Below are 25,967 nucleotides of genomic sequence, written 5' to 3' on the forward strand. Positions count from 1 at the left end.
TTGCCATATCATGCTGATCTCTTTTGAAATCAATGCCATTTGGAATTTTAAAGAACAAATGCTGTTGTACTTTACTTTGGAGACTGGAAACAAGGTGCCATCTTCTGCTTGTTTGCAGACTACATCCTAATACTGCATTAAACAAAAACCCATGAAACGTAAATATAACCTTTTCAGACCTCACTAATAAAGAAAGCACAATTCGTATGTGTAATTTAAGTTATCTGATAATCAAAATGGATTTGTTTCTAGCTAATGGCCTATAATTTATGTAGTTAAAGTACAGTTTTAACTATAGAAGCTGCCTCATGTCATTTTACATGAGTCTTCCTCAATGTGAAATATAGCTGCTTAGACAAGAGGGTGTAACTTTCAGAACTATTTATGTCTGGAATTCAGTTTATTTCCTATGTTTCTTATTTAAAAGATGCTTCAGACTGCTGTCTTACATATAAAATGTTCTTTCTTTCTCATTCCCAGTTAATGGTGAGTCCTTGTCTGTACCAGAAGCTGATGATTCTTCTGCCTCTGAGGCTTTTACAGGTTCTGTAGAAGCCTCCACATCAACAGATTGCACTAACACTACTCCAGAAACTTTATCAACAACAGAAGCAACTAGTTACTCAGAAAACAACATGTCTACGACAATCTCCATTGTCTCTGTTGGACTTGAAACTGTAACTACCACAGACTCTGTATCCTCAACTGCCGGAAGCAGTACAGCTACAGAAGCAGCAAAACCAAGGGAGTCTTCTTCGGGTGCATCTGTCGAATCTGTAAGACAACAGCCTGGTAATGCCAGTACTGAACCTTTGCCACCAGGGTATGTGGGCTTGGTTTTAATTAATAATATGATCTAATGGAATCAGACCTGAATATGATTATATATAGACATGGAGATGTTATTACAGACTTGGATTGCCAAATGGAATCCCATTGGCTGAGACATGGTTATTTGATCTAAAATAGTTTTGCACTATGCTGCCCTAAGTGGCCAGTAGCTTTTGGTACCAGACACTAAGAACTAGTTTCTTGTTTACTGTCACAGTAATATGTTCTAAGCAGCTTGGGGGCACTTCTAGACAAAAGAAGTGTTCATTTGATGTGTTTACACTCATTTCATACCTAGAAGCAGTATAGTGATCCTTGTTCTTTTCTGGTTTTTTCGTTAGCCATATTTTAGGACTCAAATATTGAAGAGAAAGTGTAGAAAAAATATGCTGAAAATACTCCTGGCAGATATAGGGACAACAGAAGTGATGTACCCAACACATTTCTGGATAAAAGTATATGTAAAGGAGAGAAAATGTATATTTTCTGTGTTATGCAAAGTGGTTGAAGCTACTGTGTTAATGCTGAACTTCTGTTAACTGACAGAATTGAGATTTGCTTATCAAAACTGCAGGACATTTTTAAGAATATATTAGTATACTGGCTGAAATTTCTAATAGTTTTAGAAACCTGTGGTACCTTGAGTAGAAAAATTGATTTTGCTTGCAGTGACTACTTCTCGAAACAAAAAAATGTATACAAGTCATTTTTTTCTATCTGCAGAGAAATTGATACTCAATAAGAAAGTACTTTCTTTAGCAACCCATTGGATTCTTTTCTAAGGCAGTATCTAACCAATATGGCTGATTTTCATAAAAACACCTCTGAAATAAGGGGTGGTGGAGACGCATGCAATACACTTAAGTTTTAATTCATGCTTGATTTTTTTTTTTTTTTTTTTTTTTTCTTCTTCTTCTTTAGGGTTGCCTAAATAGGACTCTAGAATAGTGAAAATTGTTTTCTTTTAGGACCAAAGCTGTTAGTGCTCATAATTAGCTGACTCTTTATTTCTCTCTGGTTAAAAAGCAGCCCTGAGAATGAGAGCTCTTTATAGGTAAGAATCCGTGTTTTCACTACTCAAGGAAGCTAATAAACACTTTCCTTTGGGGGAAAAAAATCTGTTTCTGGGCATATTACTTGTGAAGGACAATGGCAGTCAGTTTTTAGCTTTTTCTCCTACTCTTATCTGTAAGTAGTTCCCAACATATTTCCCTTGTTCTTCTGTATTCTTCCTTCTGAGATGAATAATCTTTGACTGAAAGGAGAATCCAGCCTAATAAAGTTTTTAAGCCTTAGAATTTCTTGTCTTTGGATCTGGTTTGCATGTGTGTGAGTAAGCAAACAGAGGGAACAGGTAATAGCAGGGAGTTAGTGCCAGTTTAAATACAAGTTTCCTTGCATTTTCAAAATTGTAGTATAATTTTAAAGTTATTTACTTCACCTGCAAGGCTACAACAATTTATCAGTACTTCCAGCTGAAGTAGGGTTGACAGGTCAATACTTTGGGTAAAAGGCTATGTGCTAGATGCTGTAGGAAATGAAGCCGATGATTCAGAAATCCCACTTTCATGAGGCTGTGGTAAACCTTCAGAGCACTTAAGTGCTGCAGGTACGATATATCCTTTGGGTGAAATATAAGACTAAGATTTTGACAACAAATGTTCTTAAAGAATATGAACAGAATGCTTAGATATTGCAAGCAGATTCCTGGGCTCAAAACCATCTTTCTCTCCTATATAACAAATTTGGAAGGGGACCCCAAAAAACTGGGTGGGTTGGCAGTTTTTTCTCTTGTAATATCAATGGATGGCATGGAAAAGATGGAAAACTGTTATTATAGCATAATATTTAAAAGTGTAAAGGTTCTAACTTGGATGTTTACTTTCAGTTTGTTTATTTGAGTTAACTTTCTCTGCTTAATTGTTGTGTATGGTGCTGAACAATGGTTATCCCAAAAGTGATTATGTTTTAAAGAATGAAGAAATCTCTGCATAGTTTCTGCATGAGTTTATAAAGGTTTTTAAAGACATTTTCTGGGATGAAAAGTATAAATAGATGCAAAGTATATTATAGGAATAAATAAAATGTGTAATAGACTTCTTTATCTTAGTTTAATGCAAATAATGTTATATTTCTGATGGAGATTTGATTTTAGGGAGATTGAGCAGGACACTGATCACTCTTACTATTCTAGCAGTCCAAATGATTCTCTTTTCTCTATGAAAGCATGAGGACTTCAGTGTATTTCTGATTCATTGACCTCAAAGCTTTGTGTTCAGTGGAATGGGGACCAACTGTAGTCACTGCTCCAAAATGATTTCCGTAATGGCTTTGTAGTGGTTTAAAGCCAGGTTACAACTGCCTGAAAGCTGAAAATCCCATTCGTAAACATCAAGACCAGACAGGGCCATTACATTATCTAGTGTCTGATTGTGGTATATTACAGGCAATTAAATTTCATTCAGTTACCTTTATATTGAACGTTTTATTTAGGTAACACATATATAGGTATGCAGTTCTGATTTGCAGTCGTGAAATTCACCACTTTCTGTTGCAATGATTAATTGCCCTTGCTATTTAAAAAAAAAAAAAAAAAAAATTCATGTTAATTTCTAGTTGGAATATTCTGGCTTTCAGCTTCCAGCCGCTGCCTTTCTCCACTAGGCTAAAGAGCCTTTTGTAATCTTTTACAAATTACCCACTGTAATCTTTTTGTAAAGGTATGAAGACTGTAATCTTTTCAGTCTTTTTCTTATGCTGAACTGAGTAAGCCCTTTAAGCGTTCTGCTATAATGTACAGACTCCGGCTGTAGCAGCCACTAGAGCAGTGAAAAGAGAAGCTCCAAGACTGGGAGGCCAGGGGCTGCAAGTTAAGCCCTCAGTGACTGCATGTGGCCCACAGGCTGCCAGGTGGACAGTCCTTTGTTAGATCATTTTGCTGCAGCATCACTCTGGGAGCTTTTATAGCTGCTTTCTGCTACAATCCCGCAATTATTTTTCAGAGTCTGAATCACTGCTTTTAGGACTCTATTTTTACATACACCCTGCATTCTTTGTTCCTAGATGTATGTAGGACTATACACTTTGGCTGTTTAAAAATACATTTTATGTTATTTTCATGTTCTCATCTCATCAGTGCCTCAGTTGCATTTGTTTTGTTTTTTTTTCCTGAGACTATAGCTCATATATTAAGGCTTTCCACTCTGTTCTGAGATCTTGACACTTTAAAGAACTGGGTATTTACAAAAATTGAATTGTGCTTAGTTTTTTTATATATAGATATATATTATTTGATTTGGACTGTGCCATACCTTAAGGCAGGCATGGGCAAAATACAGCCTACAGGCCACATCTGGCCCACCAGGCACTTTCATCCAGCCTGCAGAGTCCACTAATGAATTGTACCCCACCCAGACATCCCACCCATGAGGATGGAAGTGAGGTGCCCATGTATACACATGCCCCCAACATAAACTATTGCACTTCGCTCCCACCCTCATGGGCAGAAGGGTATAGCCAATATACAGCTTCCAGGTGGGGCTGCTGCAGCCACCCCATGGGGACCTGCTTGGCCTCCCTGACATCCTGCTTCCTCTGAGCAGCAGGTAGAGAAGCGGTGGGGGTGTGGGCAGAGCTGCAGTCCAGTGGGGCAGCGGTAGCGCAGAGCTTTGGTGGGCAGCATGTGGGTGTGAGGGAGGGCGTGTGAATGTGGGAACCCTAGCCCCATACTCCCTCCATGACACGCAGCAGGTGGGGGTGCTTGTGCCCAGGCTGGTGCCTGGCAGTGGATGGTTCCAGCCAGTGCGCATATTGTGGCAAGGAGCATAGTCCCCACTGGGCCATCTCCATGCCATGCACTCCCTGCCATGCATGCACAGCCCCTGCACTCACGTGGCATGGGAGGGAAGCTCCATGTGCTGGAGCCAGCTGCCTTCCCCATCCCTTGCTACACTGGTTCCACAGCAGGGGGTGGGGAAGGTAGCCGACTCCAGCACATGGAGCTTCCCTCTTATGTGGCGCAAATGTATGGGTTTCACATGTGTAGCGGGGAGCACTGGCAATAGAGACAGCCTGGTGGGGCCATGCTCCTTGCCACAATGTGCAGTGCTAGTTGGAGTCATGTGCCACTGGGCCCCAGCACTCTTGCCTGCTGCTGCGCCATGGGGGTGTGGGGGTGATCCTCATACCCCCTTCACCCTCCCTAACACCACACACACACACACACACACCCCCGCCCCTGCAGTCCCCCACATATACACCATCTCCCCACATCCCCCCACCCTACCACACACATGCACATTATACAAGTCTAAGAATTTATTTTTGAGTTATTATGCAATCACCCATACATATACTATGCAAACATAAATCATGATAAAAATATTTGTCATAATAAAATTAAAATATGTTATAGTAGGTGTTTGACTTTAGTGTATGATTTGGTTTTTTTCTGGTTTTAAGATGGCAACCCCTCCTCCCAAAGGAGTATTTGGGAGGGGGGCAGGGACTGTTGGTGGCAAAGGTCAGGGGTTAGGGGGTGGGACTTCTGGTCCCAAGATGGTGACCAGGGGGCTGGGCAGCTGCCAAGGGGCAGAGCTACCCATGTGGCCCTCAAACGCTCACCAAACCTCATTAAGCGGTCTTCCACCCAAAAGAATTGCGCACCTCTGGCTTAAGGCATCTTCCACAGTGTTGTTTCTCATATCTTGCAGGTATTTAATAGAGCTATAAAGGCACTTCTCAGAATTCAACCTGAAATTTTACAATTTTGATGACTTTTGCTACATTTTTCAGCTATAGACACTTTAAACAATGAAAGGGAATGGTTTTAAGAAGGAGCAAGCATAAATAAGACCAGATAGCACATAAATGCAATTTAGAGAGAGAACTGATTTTCCAAAAAGTGATTTTTAAGGTGATTTTAGTGCATATAACATCCTTGGTGCACATTTGTAGGAGCATTGTGGGGGTGGGGGTGTTCACAGTGGGCATAACTAAGCAGTTTGGTGTCCAAGAGGAATTTTTCCAAGCTGGTGGTAGTATAATCCAATGATAGTACTGAATAATTAGGTACTGAACCTCTTGTCTAATTGGTGGCTTGGGCCATGTTGTGTTGACTTGTGAGTCCTTGCCTACCAGGACCCAAACTTAGTCAAGTTCTCTTGAAGCATAGTTACTGGCACCTTATTTTCTCACTGCTGGTATTGCAGTGATGCAAATAGTCAGGATTACTGAACTCTGAGAAACTCCATATGAGCCTAACATAGATATGTTAAAGGGCAATATCATGGCAAATAAAATAATTTACAAATTTGCAAAGAATAATTTGAGCTATGCAAACAAGGTTCTTTGAGTAGATGTGATATCTTTTATTAGACCAACTGAGTACCCATACACTTTTCCTCAAATTTTTATTATGTTAGGAAAAATAGTTGGCCATTGTTGAAGTGTTAATGAAAATATCCATAAATGTGCAGCAGCAGTCAGAAAATTAACAGTATGTTAGGAAACATAAAGAATGGGATGGTTAATACTACTGTACGTATATTTATTTTTGATTTCCCTATCAAATTAAAGTTGTAGAGATAAGTTGGACACACGATGAAGATAAGATTAGAGGCATAGAAAAATTGTAAATAGGCAACATAGGTGGGCTCTCCTTCTATGGTTCTCCCATGCTTGTATCTTCCTTCCATATAATTCGAGCACGGGTGAGCTGCTAAGGAAATTGAAAAAACAACACAGGAAAATTATATAAAAGAATGTGGAATTTGTTAGCTTTGTATAGCATTAATGCCAAAAGTTCAGAAAGTTATAAAAGATACTAGAAATTTTAGCAGGATTCAAGTGCTGTTGTAGTCTTGATAGTCCAGAAAATGTATGAGAGCCAAAGGGTTTTTTTGTGTCATCTTTTACTGGACCAACTATATAGTTGGGAGAGATGCTGAACAGACTTACAGGCAAAAAGCACCCTTCTGATGGGACCTTTGTGCTCAAAATCTTGCCCAACATTTCTCTCAGCTATATAATTGGTCCAGCAAAGATACCATAGCAAACCCTTGCCACCAAAAGTTGCTTATGGACAGTGAGACTAGTTAAAGAGTAGAACTCTTGTATTTTTTTTTTTTTTTAAATCTTGTCTAATTAACCCCTATTTGAAAAGGATCATAGGAAGGTCGGGCTGGAAGGAGCCTCAACAGGATCAAGGCAGGATCATCTCTAAACTGTCCCAGCAAAGTGTCTGTCCAAACCGCTCTTGAAAATTTCCAGAGAAATAGGAGTTTTCACAACTTATCTGGGTAGTCTGCCCCAATTTGTAAGCACCGTTATAGTCAGAAAGCTCCTCTTACTTTCCAACCTGAATTACCTTTGCAACTCCACCCAACTTAGTATCATTCACAGATTTGCTAAGCATGCACTCAGTCCCATTGTCCAGTTCATTAATGAAGATGTTGAACAGTATTGGACCGAGGGCAGACTCCTGGGAAATCTTGCTTGATTCTTCCTCCCAACTAGATATTGAGCCATTGATGGCCACTCACTGAGCACAAAGAACCAGCTAGTTATGTATCCATGTTACAGTGCTTTCATCTAATTTGTAATTCCTTAGTTCATTAATAAGAATGTTACAGAAGACAGTGTCAGAAATCTTATTAAAATCAAGGTATATCATATGCGCTGTTCTTCCCCCCCCCTTCACAAGTCAGTTAGCATACAGTAGGGAGTTGAAAGCAGAGCACCAGGCTGGACAAAGGAAGGGCATCAGAGTGGCACTCGAGGAGAGTGCTGGGCTAACTTGTGGCACACCTGCCAAAATATTTGTCCCTTCCTCTTCCTCACTTTTAGTAATCCCTAATTTGTTCTTTCATTATTCCAGGCTGTTTGACTCTTTTCTTTACTTTGCTGACAGTTGTGTTTGACTCCGTCCTTTTCTTTGCTGACAGTTGTGTTCACCATTTGTCACTAGATTGCTTCCTGTAAGGGAGCTACGGTTGGGGGATTAGGAAGAAAAATGTTCTGTGGGCAAATTATTCCAATATGTGTCTATTAAGGGATTACTAGTGTGAAATGTTATGGCAATTGTTTTGTTTCTAATAGAAAGCTTGTGGGTTTTTCTCCCTTCTGAAAAGCGCAAGTACTTTCTTTAAAATTCCTATCATTACCTAAAATTGCACTGGCATACTTTTTTTCAGTCTGTCAGTATTCCAATTTCATCTACCAGGTTCCCTAGCTGTGCTTGGATGTCTGTCTCTTCTTGACACTGCTATTTTACACTAATTTGCTGTGTCCATGATTTATTTAACCTTTTGTGCAGCAGAGCAAATTTTATAGGGTAGTGTGTACCATATTAAAAAATACAAACCAAATCTCCTGAGTGGCAGACGAGATATTTAGAGGTGTACTCGGTCCCATATTGGATCAGCACCAACATGAGGAAAATTGAGAGCATCGGCAATCGGCTTTTTTGGTATGATGTGGCCGATAATGTGGCTAATAAATGCTGCATGCATGTGTGCGGCCTGCAGGCAGCCAGGTGCTCAGCCTGGTAGTGTAGAAAACAGCCAGATCTGGCTGGTAAGTCTGTTTTGGGGTGGAAGGGGCTGGGGGGGGGCAGATCAAGGCCCCATGGTGAGGGAGGAAGTGGGGCTGGGGCAGGGCAGGCACTGCCCAGCCAGGGCACGTGACTGAGCCACGACTTATCTGGGGAGTGGCAGGGAGCAGCACCTGCTGTTGCACACACCCCAGGAGGGCGTGGGGGGGAGGGTGTCCCTGGACTTGCATGGGGCGACGGCGGGCTGCTACTGTGTGCTGGGGCTGTACTGGGGTCTTCCTGGCAGGGGGCTAGGCCAGGCTGTGCTCAGGGTGGGTTATGAGGCAGTGCTGGGAGGAGGGTTTGGGGGGGCTGCCATATCACCCACTCCCAGTGTCACAGCAGCCCGCCCTGATCGCAGCACCCTGCCAGAAAATGCCTGGCACAGCTCCGGCCCCAGCCCACAGCAGCAGCTCACCCTTGCCCCGTGCGCAGATCTGGAGTCACATGTCCCCCATGCCTTCCTGGGGTGCATGCAGTGGTGGGACCTGCCCCCCGAAGTTGCTCTGGATGAGCTCCATCCCATGCCCCACCCTTCCCCCCCTGGCCACAGCACCCTGTCCCCCCACCCCCTACCCTTCCCTCGCAACAGACTTATTAGCTGGGCGCTGCTCTCCACGCTTCGGGGCTGCATATTGGAATTGGAATGGTATCGGCTGATTATAGCTTGTTAAAAATCAACCATTGGTACTGGCCCAAAAAATCTCTGTCAGTGCACCCCTAAAGATTCGGTAGTTTTGGTTTGGAGATGTTGTCGTCAGCAGTCTCTCGGAGTTGAGGATGATGTCTGGCAGGTTTGATGGTCCTCAGGTGACTGAGGAGCTCCATTCTGGATACACACATTCTTTGGCAATGGGGGCATGTTGCTGTGTGGGGGAGTGGGATTCACAGCCCTGAGTTGGTCTCCTTCTCCTTCCTCTGCCGCCACTGTTCCACCTCAGTATCAAGTCGTTGGGCCTCAAAGCAGTGTGCACCTTGGTGGACCAGGTGGTGCCACACCAGACGGTCAGCAGTTTGTTCCTCCCAGCTGTTGGTGTCAATGCCTCCATGCTTGAGGGTGACCTTGAGTGTGTCTTTGTACCATTTCCTTTGGCCACCCTTTGAGCATTGGCCAACGGAGAGCTGGGAAAAGAGTATCTGGCTAGGGAGGCAATTCTCAGACATCCAGACGCAGTGGCCCATCCATCAGAGTTGATTTCTCAAAAGCAAGGCTTTGATGCTGGTGGATGCAGCTTCATGGAGGATGCTTGCACTGGTTCAGTGGTCCTCCCATTTGACCCCCAGGATTTGATACAAGCACCGCTGGTGAAAGCTCTTGAGGGTCTTAATGTGGCATCGGTAGAGAGTCCAGGCTTCACTGCTGTAGAGGTGGGTAGTTAGCACAACACCTCATAAATCAGGACCTTGTCGACTTCCAAAGGTCTCTGTTTTTGAAGACACATTGTCACAACTTGAAGAAGGCGGCATTGGCTCAGTTGACCCTGTGCTGGACTTCATCAGTGGTAGCCTGTTGAGAGAGGTGGCTGCTGAGGTGCAGAAAGTGCTCCATGTATGCCAGAGCCTCCCTGTCAACATGGAAAGTACAAGGGATGTTCAGCTAGCCTAGGGAGGGTTGATGGAAAACCTTCATCTTGGCAGTGTTCAAGGACAGGCCAAGTCTCTATACAAAGCGATGAAGAGATCTAAGGTCGCTTGCACATCCTGTGAAGAGTGAGCCATCGTGCAGGAATTGTCCGCAAACTGAAGGTCACGGATGTCGTTAGTGGTGAATTGTGTTTTTGCCCGGAAGTGCCCAAGATCTGAAAAATTTCCTGTTCAGTCGATACTGGATACTGACACCGGATGGTAGATCATCTTGGATAAGGTGGATAATAATGGTCAGGTAGATGGTGAACAGGGTGGAGGTGATCACATGATCTTGTTTGACCCCAGTCTGTATGCAGAAGGCCTCAGTTTCAGATCTTCCACTCAGGACAGTGGCAGTCATATCATCATGCAGGAGCCACAGCATGGTGACAAACTTCAGTGGGCACAAGGCATTAGAGGATGACCCACCCCAACCGTTCCCTCACAACAGACTTACTAGCTGGATGCTGTTTTCCATGCTGAGGGGCTGCATATTAGAATTGGATTGATATTGGCTGATATGGCTTGTTAAAAATCAGCCATAAGTATTAGCTCAAAAGATCTCTATTGGTGCACCCCTAAAGATACTGTATACAGTAGTTTTGGCTTGGAGATGTATTGGTCCGCAAGAAAAGCAGACTTTTGTGTTCAATGGAAGGCTTCCTCTCATCTATTTTCTTGGGTTTTCTCTCCCAATTTTCAATAGAATTCTGCTACCTAAGGGTGTCATAATAGAATGAAACAGGAATTTTTCGTTATAAACTTGGTGTCCTTTCTGTAGTTTTACTGTTAGAATACTAAAACTGACTTTAGAGAAAACATCCCAAGTGTTATCAGGGCAAGTAATCTTACTTTTTATGACAGCAAATAAAAAGGCACTAAATTATCTACAAGTACGTTTTTCTATAATATGTCCTTTGTTAGGATGTAGAGCCAAAAACTACTGAGCTTATATTATGTTAGTGCAGTTGTTCTCAACTTTTTAGATTCAGGGTACCCTCCATAACTTTCCTGAATTTGATGGACCCCAGTTGAAAACCACTGTTGCATCGCCTCTACTTACCTTAGTGGTTCTCAACTGCGATGATGCTGCCAATGGCAGGTGAAACTGCTCTGCATGCTTCACATGAAGTCAGATTGGGAAGGGGTACAGGACCGGCTCTGGTGTTGTAGTTATCTGATAAGCCTAAAGCAGGCAGGAGCGGCTGCACTAGCCACACTCCTCCAAAAACAGGTGCACAGGGCAGTTCCATTTAGCAGCAGTGGTGTGGCAGCCTGGAGAAACAGCTGCTGCCAGGTGGAAGAGACCTGTGTTCCTCTGTTTCTGGGAGGAGCATACAGAGCTGGAATGGGAAGGGTTGAGGCAGAAGCTTCTCTTTCTGCTTGTGTTAAGTTTATTTGATAACCCTAATGAGGGCAGGAGCTTGGGGCTGTTCCCACAGCCCTTCCCAATCCGATTTCATACAAGGCTTGTAGAGCAGTTTCACCTGACAGCAGCAGTGCCCACGCTGTGACACTCCTGAAAGGGTCTTGTGGCATCCCAGTTGAGAACCGCTGCCTTAGTCTGCAGCAAGGGCTACATATTCACAAACCCAAAGAATGCTGCTGTTTTTATGGAACAGACAACAGGGTAAAACTTATTGTGAAAAAGATTTGTGGGTGTTTAACGTTGTTTCTTTAATATTAGACCTTTCGCACATAATTATCTAGCCTTACTTTTCAAAGATAGATTCAAAATAAGATATTTAAAATGCATTTCAAATGCTTGTGGAAAAACAGTATAGCCTTTTCTATGCATCAGAAATATCCATTTTGGTGTTCAGGCAGAAAGTTTCAAATAATTTGCCCATAGGTGAAATTAAGTGATTTAAAATAGGACTTCAGTGCTCCACAAGCCTTGTTTGAATGACTAGATTTCACTGTTAGAATTTTATAGAAAGGATAACAGTTCTTTTTCCTTGGTGAAAATTTAATCAGAAGGAAATGTTTTCCTGACTTACATTTTAAGTATTTCTTTTATTTTAAAGATGGGAACAGAGAAAAGATCCTCATGGTAGAACTTATTATGTTGATCACAACACACGAACTACAACTTGGGAAAGACCGCAGCCTTTACCTCCAGGGTAATGTAGAATTCCTATGCTTCTTTCAATATATGTATTTTAAATTGGTACTAAAAATACTTTTATCATGTTGTTTGTGATTACAGGATAAAGCTATATAAGTGTAAGGTGAGAAGGCTATATTACTGTGTTACCAGGGAAGTTGTGGGGGCAAGTGGCAGAGTTCAGGCTGCTTCACTCCCCTGCTGCTTGTCTTCCACCCCTCCCCCCCCACCATCTTCCTTCCTCCTGCTGCTTTCTCAGCTGCAGTGGTGATGAATTTAAGGTGACACCCCCAATAATTGGATTCTGTACATGGAAAATTATAATACATTGGTATTATTGTTGAATTAGTAGTTTTTAAAACCAATACCACCCATTTTATAGAGTATAAAACTTCATCCTAAACCAGTTGATCAGATTAATCTTTTATGGGAATGTTGGTGTTTAAATTTATTGCCCATGCCAGTGGTTGTCAACTGGGAGTACACATACCCCTGGGGGTACTTGGAAAGGTGGTAAGGGGTACGGATGGGCGGGCAGGGACAGAGCACCGCCACCCACCACCCTGTGCCACTGCCTCCCAGGAGCAGGGCTGGGGGAAGTAGGGGGGCAGCGGCTCCCCTCTGTGGGCCGCATAGGCACTGCCTGGCTAGCTGGACATGGCAGGGTGGGGGGAGAAGCTTGCATATGGTGGTGCTGCAACCCCCCTCCACTCCAGATCTGGCTGCCACCACCAGAAGGGGTGCACTCCTTTAAAAAGGTTAACAACCTCTGGCTTACACCAGTAATTTTGACCAATTTACCTGCTGCTTTAATTTGCCTTTTATTTAATGCTACATTTAAAATGTTAATTTTATCACACTTTAAGGTGACACCAACGTGTGAAGTGCACATCAGAAATATAAATTTGTGCCTCATTTCTATGTTTGAACCAAAATATTAACTTAGAGTGCCACAAAATATTAGTTTTATATTTTAGTTGAAAAGGAATACTAACATTAGTATTATTTTGGTAGCTGGGAAAGAAGGGTTGATGATCGTGGAAGAGTTTACTATGTGGACCATAACACAAGAACAACAACGTGGCAGAGACCAACAATGGAATCAGTCAGGAACTTTGAACAGTGGCAGTCTCAGCGTAACCAACTGCAGGGAGCTATGCAACAATTTAACCAACGATACCTCTATTCGGTAATTTTTAGCAAACTGAAATATTAGGAAAACAGTCTTCTTTTTTAACTTTACTTTTCTCTAGCAGTTTAACTATGTTTAGTGAGATATTGGAGATCTTTAAAGATTATTCACATTCCTCATGATGACTATGAGTTCTAGTTTAGGACCTTCACTCTTCTTAAACCACTATCTCTATAGGATTCTGATTCCTGGGTGTCAGTTCTCTAGGTCAAAAAATGTTTGTTCCATATACATTTAATAATTGGAGGTACCTAATAGCCGTAACAAGTACAAGTATAAGCCACTTCTTCACCTTTGAGGGGACTTCAGTGCAATGATCCAGTCTTTTTTTTTAATCATTATCTTACTTTGGAATTTTTTTCAGTAATGCTCAGCTTATATACATCAGTATTTTTGCTTTCTTTTTTTTTGGCTAGGCCTCAGTGACTTGGAACCATTCATCAACACTTCTATGCTTCTGTTTTTTTTTTTACTTTAATACCTGTTTTGAAGTCTTCGTCTTTGTCCTGCTCTGGAGTTTTCTTGCACAATTTCTGTGTTTTGTCTCAGGTTATCATACATACCTGCAGCTTTACAGGAAGAAGAAAACTGCTCAGTTGCTTCAAGAAATGTTTTGAAGTAGGCATACCATTCATAGTATTATCTCCCTGACAATTCTGAGCAAGTGAGGCAGATCTGACTGATATTGTCCTACATATACAAATACTGTGGGGATTGCATTCAACACCTGTGGGAGTTTTCCATTAAAGGAAACTCCATATGCTGGCAGATATGCAGTTTCATAGATGTAGGGTTGGAAAGGACCTGAGCAGATCATCAAGTCCGACCCCCTGCCATGGGCAGAAATGAATACTGGGCTCATATGACCCCCACTAATTTAAGCTCATATGACCCTAGCTAGGTAGTAATCAAGCCTTCAAGTGCATCAGAAGAGAAATTACTGAACTATACGTTTGAGCCAGTTTCAGCTGCTGACTATTAGGATTATATGTTGGTGCTTCCTATATTCACATAGCCTTTGTTTTGTTTTAAAACTCAGTAGACCGTATTTATTATCAAAGCATGTCCTATGAAGTTTTTTACAATGCAAAAGATTCTGCTACATACTTAAAGTTAGTAGGGTTCACTCCCAGTTTATATAATTAAATGCCATGAAGAACTGTAAGCACTAGACATAAAACGATGCATTACTGATGAATTTCTTGATTCCTGCTGACTCTGCATCATTTTGTTTTCCCACTCACTTTAGCCTGAAGACTTGAGGACAGATGAGTGACTCTTAAGTCACTGCTGCTTATTTGAAGCATTTTTAAACCATTTACCATTTTAAAAAAACATTTAACCTTTTTAAATTTTTTTTATTCCTACTGTGTCAAAATGTGTTGGAAATTAGAATGCAGTGATTCTTGCTTTGCTCTGATGGATAAAGCATTGGCCCTGATGCTGGTATCCTCAATACCTTGTGCCAAGAATTTAGTACGGATAAGTTTGATAACTTTTGGAGGCATTGTCTCTGTGCTGTAGATATCACAATCAGCTCATCATGATCAGCAGTGTTGTGTGCAGGGTGGAGGTTGAGAGAAAGGATAACTTACTTGTGTTTTGAGGAATTGGAGGAGCATAGTGATCCCAAATACTTCTTCATTGCAGATGAACAGGAAGATGTTACTTCTTAGTGCAAAGTTTTTACTTTCCCCCTAGTTTATTAAAGTAACTACCTAGCTTGCTATTTAAAATGTTATATTTTAAATTGCAGTTAGTTCAGGGATCTAAAAAGTTTACAGATGACAGATACCCTGAGCTGAGAATGCTTATCCATCCACGTTCCTATGCTTTTGGGCTTCCTACATGGGATCAGTTTATAAAAATATAGCAGGACACATGGGCTGCTTGCAGATGATAAAAAAGAACCCAAAACAGTGCTTTAGTTTTAAACTCCAGGTGTTCCTGTGCCACACCTAGCACATGCCCAGAAGAGCCAGCTTGTTAGTTGGACCCAGCTTGCCTGACATCTGTATAGATTACACGCTTTAGCAGGACTTTTGGCACTTTTATCTAATAGCTGATTGAATAAGCTAGTAGATTAGCAGGGCTTTTTTGGTGCTTTAAAAGTGAAGTGGAACCAGATTGAAGTAACATGCTGCTGCTTCTGGTAAAGTGGTTTTTTTTAAAATAACATTTGCAGACAGACATTGTCAAATTCTGGGCTTCAGGGGAGGAGGAGGGGATGGGTGAGGTAGAGAGTGAGTTGGCAGGCACAGAAACAGGCATGGACACAGAAGGGCAGGTGGCTGGGGAGATGATGGTGGAGGACAGACATGGGGGGACAAGTGGCAAAGGATCAACAGCAGTGGTGGGGACTAATTTAAGATGAGCTTCCACTAATTAGATTCTATACAGGGAAAACTATAATAAATGTATCACTTCCTTATATAAAATATAATTATTCTTGAATTCAAAATGGTCTTGGATTCAGATAAACACAGTGTATTAACTAGACACATAGACAGAAGTGGCTTAGCTCTTTTATTGGAGGCGTGCTCATTTGTCTGTCTCATAATTACTATTTCAACAAGTTTACTACAAACTGAAGTAAAGTTGACTTGTAATCTTCAGGATCACAGGTAGTATACATGTTGATCACATATTGCCTTAATGGCTCCCTTTTTTCCTTTATTGTTTAAAGGAACAATTCTCTTCCATCATCTTGCTGTTTAGGTACTTAAATAATTTCATATTCATTTTTTTTCTGTTTGACTTACTGTTCTTCAAAATATCAGTTAGAAGAGGCTAGCATTTCTTGAGTTGGACCAACGCTGTCTCAGGTATGCTGTTGATCATAAGAAAATAACCAGGGGAATACAATAAATTTATTCTCATTTTTTATTTAAATTAAAATTCTTAAAATTACCAGATGTTGTCCTTGAACACAGAGTAATCAAGCTATGCAAGGTAATAACCCTGCAAAAAAGAATAAGAAGAACTTGGGCAGCTAGGGTCTGGAACCAACTTCCAAGAGAAGTGGTGCAGGCTCCTACCCCGGGGTTTTTTAAGAGGAGGTTAGATGAACACCTTGCTGGGGTAGTTTGACCCCAGTACTCTTTCCTGCCATGGCAGGGAGTCGGACTAGATGATCTGCTCAGGTCCCTTCCAACTCTAGAAACTATGAAACTGGGTAGGCAGGTGGGCAAAATACGAGAAGTTATTTGATTGAAACAGGTCACTGCAGAAACAAAAATTCAGCCCAAGTGATGCCAGCAAACAGACTGTAGTATAGAGGTTGAACTGGAAAGTGGAAATCTAATTGATTAAGAGTGAGTCAGAGTGATCTTATAGTTGTGAATGGTCTAGGAATATGAGAGAGGCCAGGATTTTTTAAGGTGATTTTATTGGACCAACTGCATAGTTGGGATAGGGTTGGTTCATGGTGCCACAGCTACTGCCACTGCCATGGCTGCTGCCGCTTATGCTTAGTCAGGGTTTGAATTACACTTCAACTCCTTGTGGAGGTCTGCAAAAAAAAAAATTGGCTGGGGTTGGGGCTGTGTGCATAGGTCCCTGCTAGTACTGCGGGACTGGGGCCAGTGGTTGTGTTAGCCAGAAGGAGCCACTGCTGCCTCAGCTGCTTAGAAAAGTACAAGGTAGGCCAGAGGCTGTGCACGGTGGCTGATGAGGTAGGGGGAGGTGGGGAAGAGGTGCTGACAGGCCTATGGGAGGAGTTGTGGGGGAGCGTTCTCACTTAGTGGGGGGGCTCAGCCCTGAGCTCCCCTGTAATTTGAACCCTATATTTAGTGAGGCTCTGGCTCTGGCCCTGCTCTAGCTGGGGGCATAGAACACACTGTGGCTCTGGCCCCCTACCTAGCCAGGCAACCAGCACTTGTGGTAACAACAGTTCCTGCCTGGGCTCTGGATTGCATCTCCAGAAGTTGTTCTCTGAATAATTCAAGGGATTTACACTTGCTGCTAACCAGGTTAAGAAAGGATCTCTTAAGAAACGTACCCCAGGCTCAGCAGCTAAGGGCATGTCCATAATATGATGCTATGTAGATAGCTCTGAAAAAATAGTTGGATACCAGAAGCAGAATAGCTGTGTAATGTTGTTGATGAGGGGTCAGTTAGTCTAGGAAGGCCATCATTATAATATGGAATTGTAGACAAGTGGAGCTGGAAAGGACCATAGGGTGCGATTGAGTCCCCTTGCTTAAGGCAGGAAAATCCTTGACTAAACCATCCCAGTCAAGTGTTGGTCTAACCTTAACCTGGTTAGACTAACATTTGACTGGGACAGTATCCTGGGAGAGAGAGGGGACAAATGAAAAAATTAAGATAAGAAAAAATAACTTACCTGCAGCAGGAGCCATGGCACAGCGAGAACAAGAAGAGAAGCTCACGCAGCTTGTGAGCCACACCTTTATTCAGCTGAGGCCAGCTGGTGATGTTGCCAGCCAGTGAAAATAAAAATGGCGGACAACAGAAGGAGCAGAGAGGAGAGAACGGACCAGAGGAACATGTGGCCTCAGGACCCACTCCGGGAACCCCTCAGGAGGGGAAGTGTGTCAGACGAGGAGTCAGAAGAGACTCCTGGTCCCAAGCTCAGCAGCAGTGGCAGGGGACAGGCCACCAGTGCGGGAAGTGGGCCAGAAGCAGCCCCTGCAACCTGCAATGACAGCAGCAGCAGGAGCAGCAGAGAAAGGCTTGCAAGGACCCACAGTACAGCAGGTGAGAGTATTAGGAACGGTTGGAAGGAGGAGGAGGTGGTCCCATCAGAAAAGTCCCAGCAAGAGGCCTGGGAGGGCTCAGGACAAGCAGGGCACCTACACCGAATATAAAAGTGTGACCAACCCTGTGTAGAGGAACTACGGAACACTTGGAGGGTGACGCTCCAGGAGGGAGAGAAGTGGGGTGGCCCAAGGCTCGTGAAAGGAGCTAAGAATGTGAAGCGGACAACCCAAACAGGAGGATACTAGTATTATTCAAGTGTGGGGGGGAGTATCCCCTGGCTATACTATAGGGGAACTAAGCTCTTGAGACCCCTGCTGTGAGGAAGCAGGGAAGGGGGGACTATCCTAATTCCCAGCAAAGTGGCAGAGCAAGTGTCATGTGTTTTCTTTTGTATTCTTTCTTTCGTTTCCCTGGGTGAAGGGGTTGAGAGAGGACTAGGGAGCATAGCCCATAGGGTGTCACGTGGTGATTTGAGCCCGAGGACAGGAGGTTGCTCTGGACAAGGGTAGGTTCCCTAATCAGCACCTCTGATCATAGAAGACCCACAAAGGGGTAAGCGGAGCAGGTTCCAGGACTAGTATGCCGATAAGAAGAACCCTAAGAGGCACCATAGCTGTAGGAGCGAGGGGATGTGGCCGAGAACACGGAGGGATCCATCAGGGTGGCGTGAGGTTGGGGTGTAGGGATGATGGAGCCCCGCGAGTGACCAACTGGCAAACCGCAGGCTGCAGAGGGACCCCGCATAGTCAACCCCCCCCCACTGGGAACATTTAAAGTCCTGGCAGGCGAGATGGGGGAAGACGACTCCTGAAGTAAACAGCTACTCGGCCAATCACGGGAGCTGGTAAGATGCATGTCATCCATCACTCGGACCAAGGCTGCACGTGACAGGGTGTTAGAGACTTGGCAGTCACAGATGGTTTAGTCAAACATGATCTTTCCTTAAGCAGGGGGTTGTACTCGGTCACATCCTGTGGTCCCTTTTAGACCCACTTTTCAATGATTAACGAAGATGTAAACAATACTGGATCCAGAACAGACCCTTGAGGTACCTCATTTGATACTTTCTTCCAGCTCCACAGGAGTATACCTTTATTCAATACTCCAGATACCTGTCCTAGCTCCAAACAAGTTATTTTCCACAGCACTGTATCATTAAGTATAGACATTCTGATTATCTAAAAATACTACACTGATTTATAGTCAAATGTGTTGGTCACAGAGGTGGTTAGCCATGTGAATTTGAAATGAGGCAGAAAGGTGTGCAGGATGGCACTTTAGAGACTAACTGGTAACAACCTGCTTCATCAGATGCTATATGGCTGAAAGTTTGTCCAACAGCTCTTCCAGCTATACAGTTGGTCCAATAAAAGATATCACAAAAATCTTTGCCTGTCAATCATAAATCCTAGATTCTTCATGTATTTGGTTCATCATGGAGATGATTCATAAGATCAGCATCTCAAATCACATGTTATCTTGTTTTGGCATATTTCATTTCTGTTACTGAGTTTTCTTTTGCTCTCATCATTGCATTGAAGTCTTTTAATGGGATGCATAATTTCAAAGGGCAGAGCAGATTTGATTTAATTTGCTTCTGGGATGATACCATGTTTATCTTTGTCAAACTCCAGTAACCAGTAAAATGGTGATTCAATTTTTAAAAATGTTTCAATTTGTCTTTAAATTTCTTTTAACCAAAAATGAAAAATGTTATGTTTTAAAGCTTTTTCTTTTGTGAAACTTTGGTGGCAAATATTTGTTTGGTGAAAATTATATTAGTAATGTTTCTCAAAATTTGAGGTTAGCACAGTCTTAGGTTTAAAAAAAAGCGGGGGGCAGGGCTTTTTCTGAACTTATGGAAGACACCCTGCATTTTTTTCAATGATTTTGTTTAGGAGTGAATCAGTTAGTTTAGTTCTAGGTGTGGTTTTTGCCAGGATCAAATTTACTCGTAGTTAATAAATGGTATCTCAAAATTCTTTCAGATGGGACTTAACAATAGTATAACATCTCATAGCATCTTGATCTTAAGGATATTTATTACATCAAAGAGCATTTTAATAGTCAAATTCTGGTCAATGCATAATCTTCAATATGGTATCATGCTTAAAAGGATTAGGGTGAGACTAACATCATAAAGAAAGTGCCGTGGGTGAGAGAAACAGGCAGTGCTCCCTTGCAGCGTGGAGAATATCTAAATATGCGGTTTGTGGTGCCACAGACGTGTTTGTGGCGCCACATGTCACACGGCTGTGCCCATCTAGATGCGGCCTTGAGGTGAATCATGTTTGCACGCCTAACGGTGCTAACATTCTGTGGCATGCTGTGGCACCCTTGGAAAGATCTCAGGATACCCCAGTGTGCCCTGGCACCCTGGTTGAGACTTAGCGGCTTAAGTCAGAGCACAGAAGCTAAATTGTTTAGTTGCAAATCGACTATCTCTGTGTATCCGTCTCAGAAAAAATAGGTAGCGACTGTCTGGAAGGTTGGCATGTCTAAACAATCAGAGATTACAATTCAGTGCATGCAGAAACATCATGCACAAAAAGAATCCAGTGGCAGAATCTAGCAGATGCAAAAAAACCATTTTCTTTAATCTAAGTGTCTCCTGTTTTGTTATAACTAGGCTTCAATGCTGACAGCAGAAAATGATCCACTTGGGCCTCTACCACCAGGCTGGGGTAAGATAAAATGTACTTTAATTTGGATATATGACTGTGGAGAAAACTTGTCATACAGTCATGTAATAATTTTCTTTTTTTTTTTTTTCAGAAAGAAGAGTGGATTCAAATGATAGGGTGTATTTTGTGAATCACAACACAAAGACCACACAATGGGAAGACCCTCGAACTCAAGGGTAGGTGTATATTCTTCTTAACACATGTAGATTAGACACTAGTGTTTAAACTATTCTGTTGAGTTTCTTAGTATAAAATAATGGACTGTTTGTAATTTGCTCCTCAGCTTACAAAATGAGGACCCTCTTCCTGAAGGCTGGGAAATCAGATATACTAGAGAAGGTGTCAGATACTTTGTTGATCATAATACAAGAACTACCACCTTCAATGATCCTCGTACTGGGAAATCCTCTGTGTAAGTGATCAGACAATAGAGGTTTTTAAAAGATTGAGATTAATGATCTAAAAAGTCATGTTGTTCTCATTAGTGATGTCAGTACTTTATTTGAGCTGTAAGCGTCAAGTCCAGAGCAAGCTTTGCTGCCTTGTTTCTTTTATTTTGGAGATGTATTTATCAACAGTTCTTTATTCATTATAACAATATGTGAAGTTACTTTGTAAGATGCTCAGATTTCATGATTATGAATGCAGTACAAGTAGAGGAAGTATTGTATATTTAATAATTGTATCTATTGAAATAATATTAAGAGAAAATAAAAGAATGAATGCTTTAATATAATATTTTTAGCTACAATATTCCTAAATTACTATATTAATAGTTAAAACCAGCCAGTTCTTTATACCCAGTATTGCAGACAATTAAGTTACTCTTCTGCAATTCAATTCTGTATTACACATGTTGATATTCCCTAAGCAGCATCTTATGTGCAGTTTGAAGTGTTCTGATATTTTTTCATTCAAGAAATTAGCAGCTTATAATGCTTAGGTTTAACTCTTTCTTTTAAAGCTTGATTAAATAATTCTGAACCAGCACCAGGGACTTGGAACATAACCACTCATGGAAAGAGCTGGTATATTGCTTGTTGTTCTAATTTGTCATGTTTTGTTGAAATCCAAAAATTATTAGTTTAGTGGTGAAGGTATGGATACATTATTCTTTATCTGTTTCATTTGTTTAAATTATTTAACTATATTGTTTTACAGAAATAAAGGCCCTCAGATTGCGTATGAACGTAGCTTTAGGTGGAAACTTGCTCATTTCCGTTACTTGTGTCAGGTACTGTATTAGTAATAAAATCTATTTTTGTGCATAATTAAAATAATGCTCACTTAACACACATCAGTATTAGTAACATATATTATTTCTTTCACTTAGTCAAATGCACTCCCAAGCCATGTGAAGATCAATGTATCCAGACAGACATTATTTGAGGATTCCTTCCAGCAGGTAAGGCTATTGGTATTTCCTGTATTAAATGTGTTTAGTAAAACAAAACATAATTGTACTTGTGTTGGTTAGGCATATATAGTTTTGTAAGCATTAAGAGGAAGGACCTGTATTTTGTCTAGTTACTCAGATATTAAATATGCATAATTAAATCTTACATTTCTTTAGCTGTTGAATTCTAAAGTCCACAGAAAAGTATGATGCCTTCTAGTATCAAAAAAATTAAAACAACCTGCCACTTGTCTTCCTGGCCTCTCTAATTTTCTTCTTCAATCCCACCAAAATCCTTGCAATGCATTAGAACCAAGATAAATATTTTTGTAGAAAAATATGTTACTGTTACAGCCTAAATTAGTTTACCATAAAATATGAGTCAATTCATAAATTTAAATACTTCAGTATTTAAAATTTAAATATTTCAATATTTTTGAATAATGTATTGACTACAGAAACATGCAAAAGATTGTATAATTTAACATAGCCCCTGGCAGACATTATTTAATCACAAGATGGGATCTGAGGAATTTTATGCTGAATCCCAAAAACTGCATCTTGCCATGACAGAGATTCAGTATATGGCGTGACAGGGCACACAAGTTCTGCAATCTAGCATAAAATTCCTCGGATCCCATTGTGCACCTGGATCTTTCAAGGCACACTGGGTAGCCCAGTGTCATCTGCATATTCCATCTTTGACTAGTTTTTCCACTTTTATCACGTGATAAATTGGTTCAGCATGTGTTGTGGTACAATATATCACACAATTAATGCGTTAATCGTGTGATATACGTCTGCCAGGGGCCAAAGATACCAAAAGACTATTTGAATCTTTGCTGTTTGTTTCACAAATGTCCTTGATCCTAACTTGTTTCTAGGTGCTTCCATAAAACAAACATAAGTTTATTGGGTTGAAAGTATGCTTATTTATTAACTGTTAAAATTTTGTTTCTGCTTTAAAATTTGATAGATCATGGCTTTAAAACCTTATGACTTAAGGAGGAGATTGTATGTTATATTCAGAGGAGAAGAAGGATTGGATTATGGTGGTTTGGCAAGGTAAAGAAAAATACTTAAACATCTTTAAAACATTCATAGGTTTTTTAATCACAAAACTGCACTCTTAAAATCTGGTTGTGAGAGTAACAGAAGGACTACTTACTTTGTACATTGCCTTATAATCTGAGTAATCTTTTTGTACTGCTTTCAGTGTTTTATAGACAGAGCTGGCTGCAGTACCTGCAACTATCGTTGCTTTAACTTCTTTGTATTATTAAAAAAACAGTTTTTAGTTGTTTGTAACTTTTGCCAAACTCCAGCCATTAGCTGCCATTAACTGAATTTTTGACCAGCTCTTAGAAAAAAGATGTTCACTGTTTCAAAGAATGAGAATTGGGGAAATACATAGTTGTTCTATGTAAAACATTCTTACAGATATTTGACTGAAAAGGTTTAGTGCCTCCAAGCTTTGCAGCAACTATTTAAATTTGATTGATGGGGGCATGTCAAATTGAGATCAGAGAGGTTCCTTTCATTACTCCATGAAAAACCATCCTAATATATCTGGGTTTTAAGCCTCTAAAAATTGCTGTTTGTGCATGCTCAGTTGATGTTTGTTTTAGGTTGGTATCAGAATTGTCCAAATAGCAGCCCTGGGGGCGCTTGACTGTCCAGAACTGGGAAACTGATAAAAGTGGATAGGATGGGAACAGAAAGGGGTAGGTTGGTGGAGCGGATAAGAGATTCTGCGGGTTGGGCAGTATGTGCAGTTTGGAGGCGGACAAGTGTGTAACATGTAGAACGCTCCCTTTCAGAGCCTGGAATTGGAACTAAGGTGTCTTGAGCATACACTTGTGATTTAAATGTTTCTGTGCTGTGTGGCTTACTGAGTTAGTGACACCAATAACACAGTTTTGTCACAGGGGTGTTTTAAGCTACATTGATACTTGTAAATGTCCAGTGTAGTGCATCTCAGCCATTGGTCCATGGAGGGGAGAGAGGTGTGGAGGTGAGGGAAAGAAGACTGTGGAACACTTTGAGATATTGAAGGACTGCCAGAGGATATAGATATTTCAGAAAGTGCTTCAAAGATAATCCTACTTTTCAAGGATCATTTTTGAAGTGCTTTGGCCATTTTTGGAGTACTTCTTTGACTCTGAATGCCTGCACCCTTGCTGTTTCAAGCACTTTAACTTAGAGTTTTTCAAATGCCATACCTGTCTGTACCCTAAGTTCAAATTAAAGATAGTGTCATAGTTCAGAGGTACAAGCAGGCTTCACCAAGACTGTAATAAGCAGGCTTAATTTTGATATTTCCAAACTTTGGAGAGCTTGACTTTATAGTTGTAATTTTTAATTGCATCTTTGTTTGTTTAATAAATACACGTTGCTATTGATCATACTATATAATGTCTGATATTTAGATTTATTAATGTTTAGACCATCTGGCTAGGTATTTGCAGGAAGCTGTGAAAGTTCTGTATTTGTGATGGGGTTCTTGTATGTGGGTTGTTTTTTTGTTTGTCTTTTGTTTTTGTTTTTTTTTAGAGAATGGTTTTTCTTGCTTTCCCATGAAGTACTAAACCCTATGTACTGTCTATTTGAATATGCTGGCAAGAGCAACTACTGTCTGCAGATAAACCCAGCATCAACAATCAATCCAGATCATCTGTCATATTTCTGTTTCATTGGGCGCTTTATTGCCATGGTAAGTTAGATTCTTAAGTTTCTTTTTTTGTTTTCTTTGATTAATTATAAACATATTCCTAAAACAATAACAAGTATTTTTCTGTTCAAGATTTGTTTTTCATCGCTTGCTAAATAAAGAATTTAATTATGCAGGGCTGTCAACTCAGGACCATTAATTAGCAATAAAAGTTTTATGTTTGAAAGGCTCTTAGCAATGAGATTAAGTGAAGAGATAGTACAGTAGTAACATGAAAGTCTAAATTTGATGAAGGTATTTGATGCAAAAAGTTAATTTTACCTAATTTGAATATCCAAATAGGTATTCTTTTGAAAATGTGTCTAGAATTTTCTTGAAAAGATTCCTTCATGTAGCTAAGTTAAGCAAACATACATTCCTTTGAATTGTTTTACAATAGAGAATTCTTTTAAAATACTACTTGAAAATACTGAAAAAGCATCTTGAACCAGATGCCAGAGTTCAGATTCAGTGGAAAATGGGAGTTAGTAGGGATCTGATCATAGCTCACTGATTTTGTAACTGAGCTTCTATATAGGTAAAGCAGTAGGAAATGCTTGTAAGTTACACTGCCAGCCTACAGACTGGAGAATCTGCCACTTCACCCCTCCCTTCACAGCTTGTTTCTACTTGAAAATAAAGCAAGAGGCCAAATGCAAAAGAAGTATTTAACTATTAAATATCTCAGACTCAACATTACTCTTTTCAAAGCCACCTCTTAAAAATGAATTTTTCTGTTTTCATTGTTGGTGCTTATTTTCAGTATATTATGGTCAGGCTCACCCTTTAGTTACTTTGCTACGTAGGGGAGGTGCATTGGTCTAAAACAACAGTGTGGCTTCCAGTATGTTGCTGATGTTGAAGTGATGTTGTTGTGATGGTCCAGGAAATACTTGCTTCTCACATTATTTTTGTGACGGGCATCTTATTGGACCAGCTGCATGATTGGTGTAGACATAGGCAGGATTTCAGATATGACAGTACCTTTCCTCAGATCTCTGGGAGAGTAGACACAGCAGAGTTAAGAGGCAGATGGAACCAATGTTTGTGTAAAAAAAACTGTAGGTAAATAAAAACAGGATATGAGCAGGGTGATCATCATACATCC

At 41.0% G+C, this 25,967-nt stretch overlaps 1 protein-coding gene across 2 annotated transcripts in view; it reads left to right on the forward strand.

The window, feature by feature from the left end:
* The window catches only part of WWP1 (WW domain containing E3 ubiquitin protein ligase 1), a 95,649-nt gene that overhangs the window by 55,120 nt on the left and 14,562 nt on the right, over window positions 1-25,967 (forward strand). For both annotated transcript variants that reach the window (XM_019550000.1, XM_019550008.1), the window contains exons 8-17: window positions 481-823; window positions 12,076-12,171; window positions 13,170-13,344; window positions 20,699-20,753; window positions 20,845-20,929; window positions 21,037-21,165; window positions 21,915-21,987; window positions 22,087-22,158; window positions 23,126-23,214; window positions 24,703-24,862. In XM_019550000.1, the coding sequence (XP_019405545.1) occupies window positions 481-823; window positions 12,076-12,171; window positions 13,170-13,344; window positions 20,699-20,753; window positions 20,845-20,929; window positions 21,037-21,165; window positions 21,915-21,987; window positions 22,087-22,158; window positions 23,126-23,214; window positions 24,703-24,862 (1,277 nt within the window). The remainder of the gene's footprint in view (window positions 1-480; window positions 824-12,075; window positions 12,172-13,169; window positions 13,345-20,698; window positions 20,754-20,844; window positions 20,930-21,036; window positions 21,166-21,914; window positions 21,988-22,086; window positions 22,159-23,125; window positions 23,215-24,702; window positions 24,863-25,967) is intronic.

Source organism: Crocodylus porosus, unplaced genomic scaffold (assembly GCF_001723895.1).
Source record: "Crocodylus porosus isolate Cpor-Errol unplaced genomic scaffold, CroPor_comp1, whole genome shotgun sequence".
NCBI lineage: Eukaryota > Metazoa > Chordata > Crocodylia > Crocodylidae > Crocodylus > Crocodylus porosus.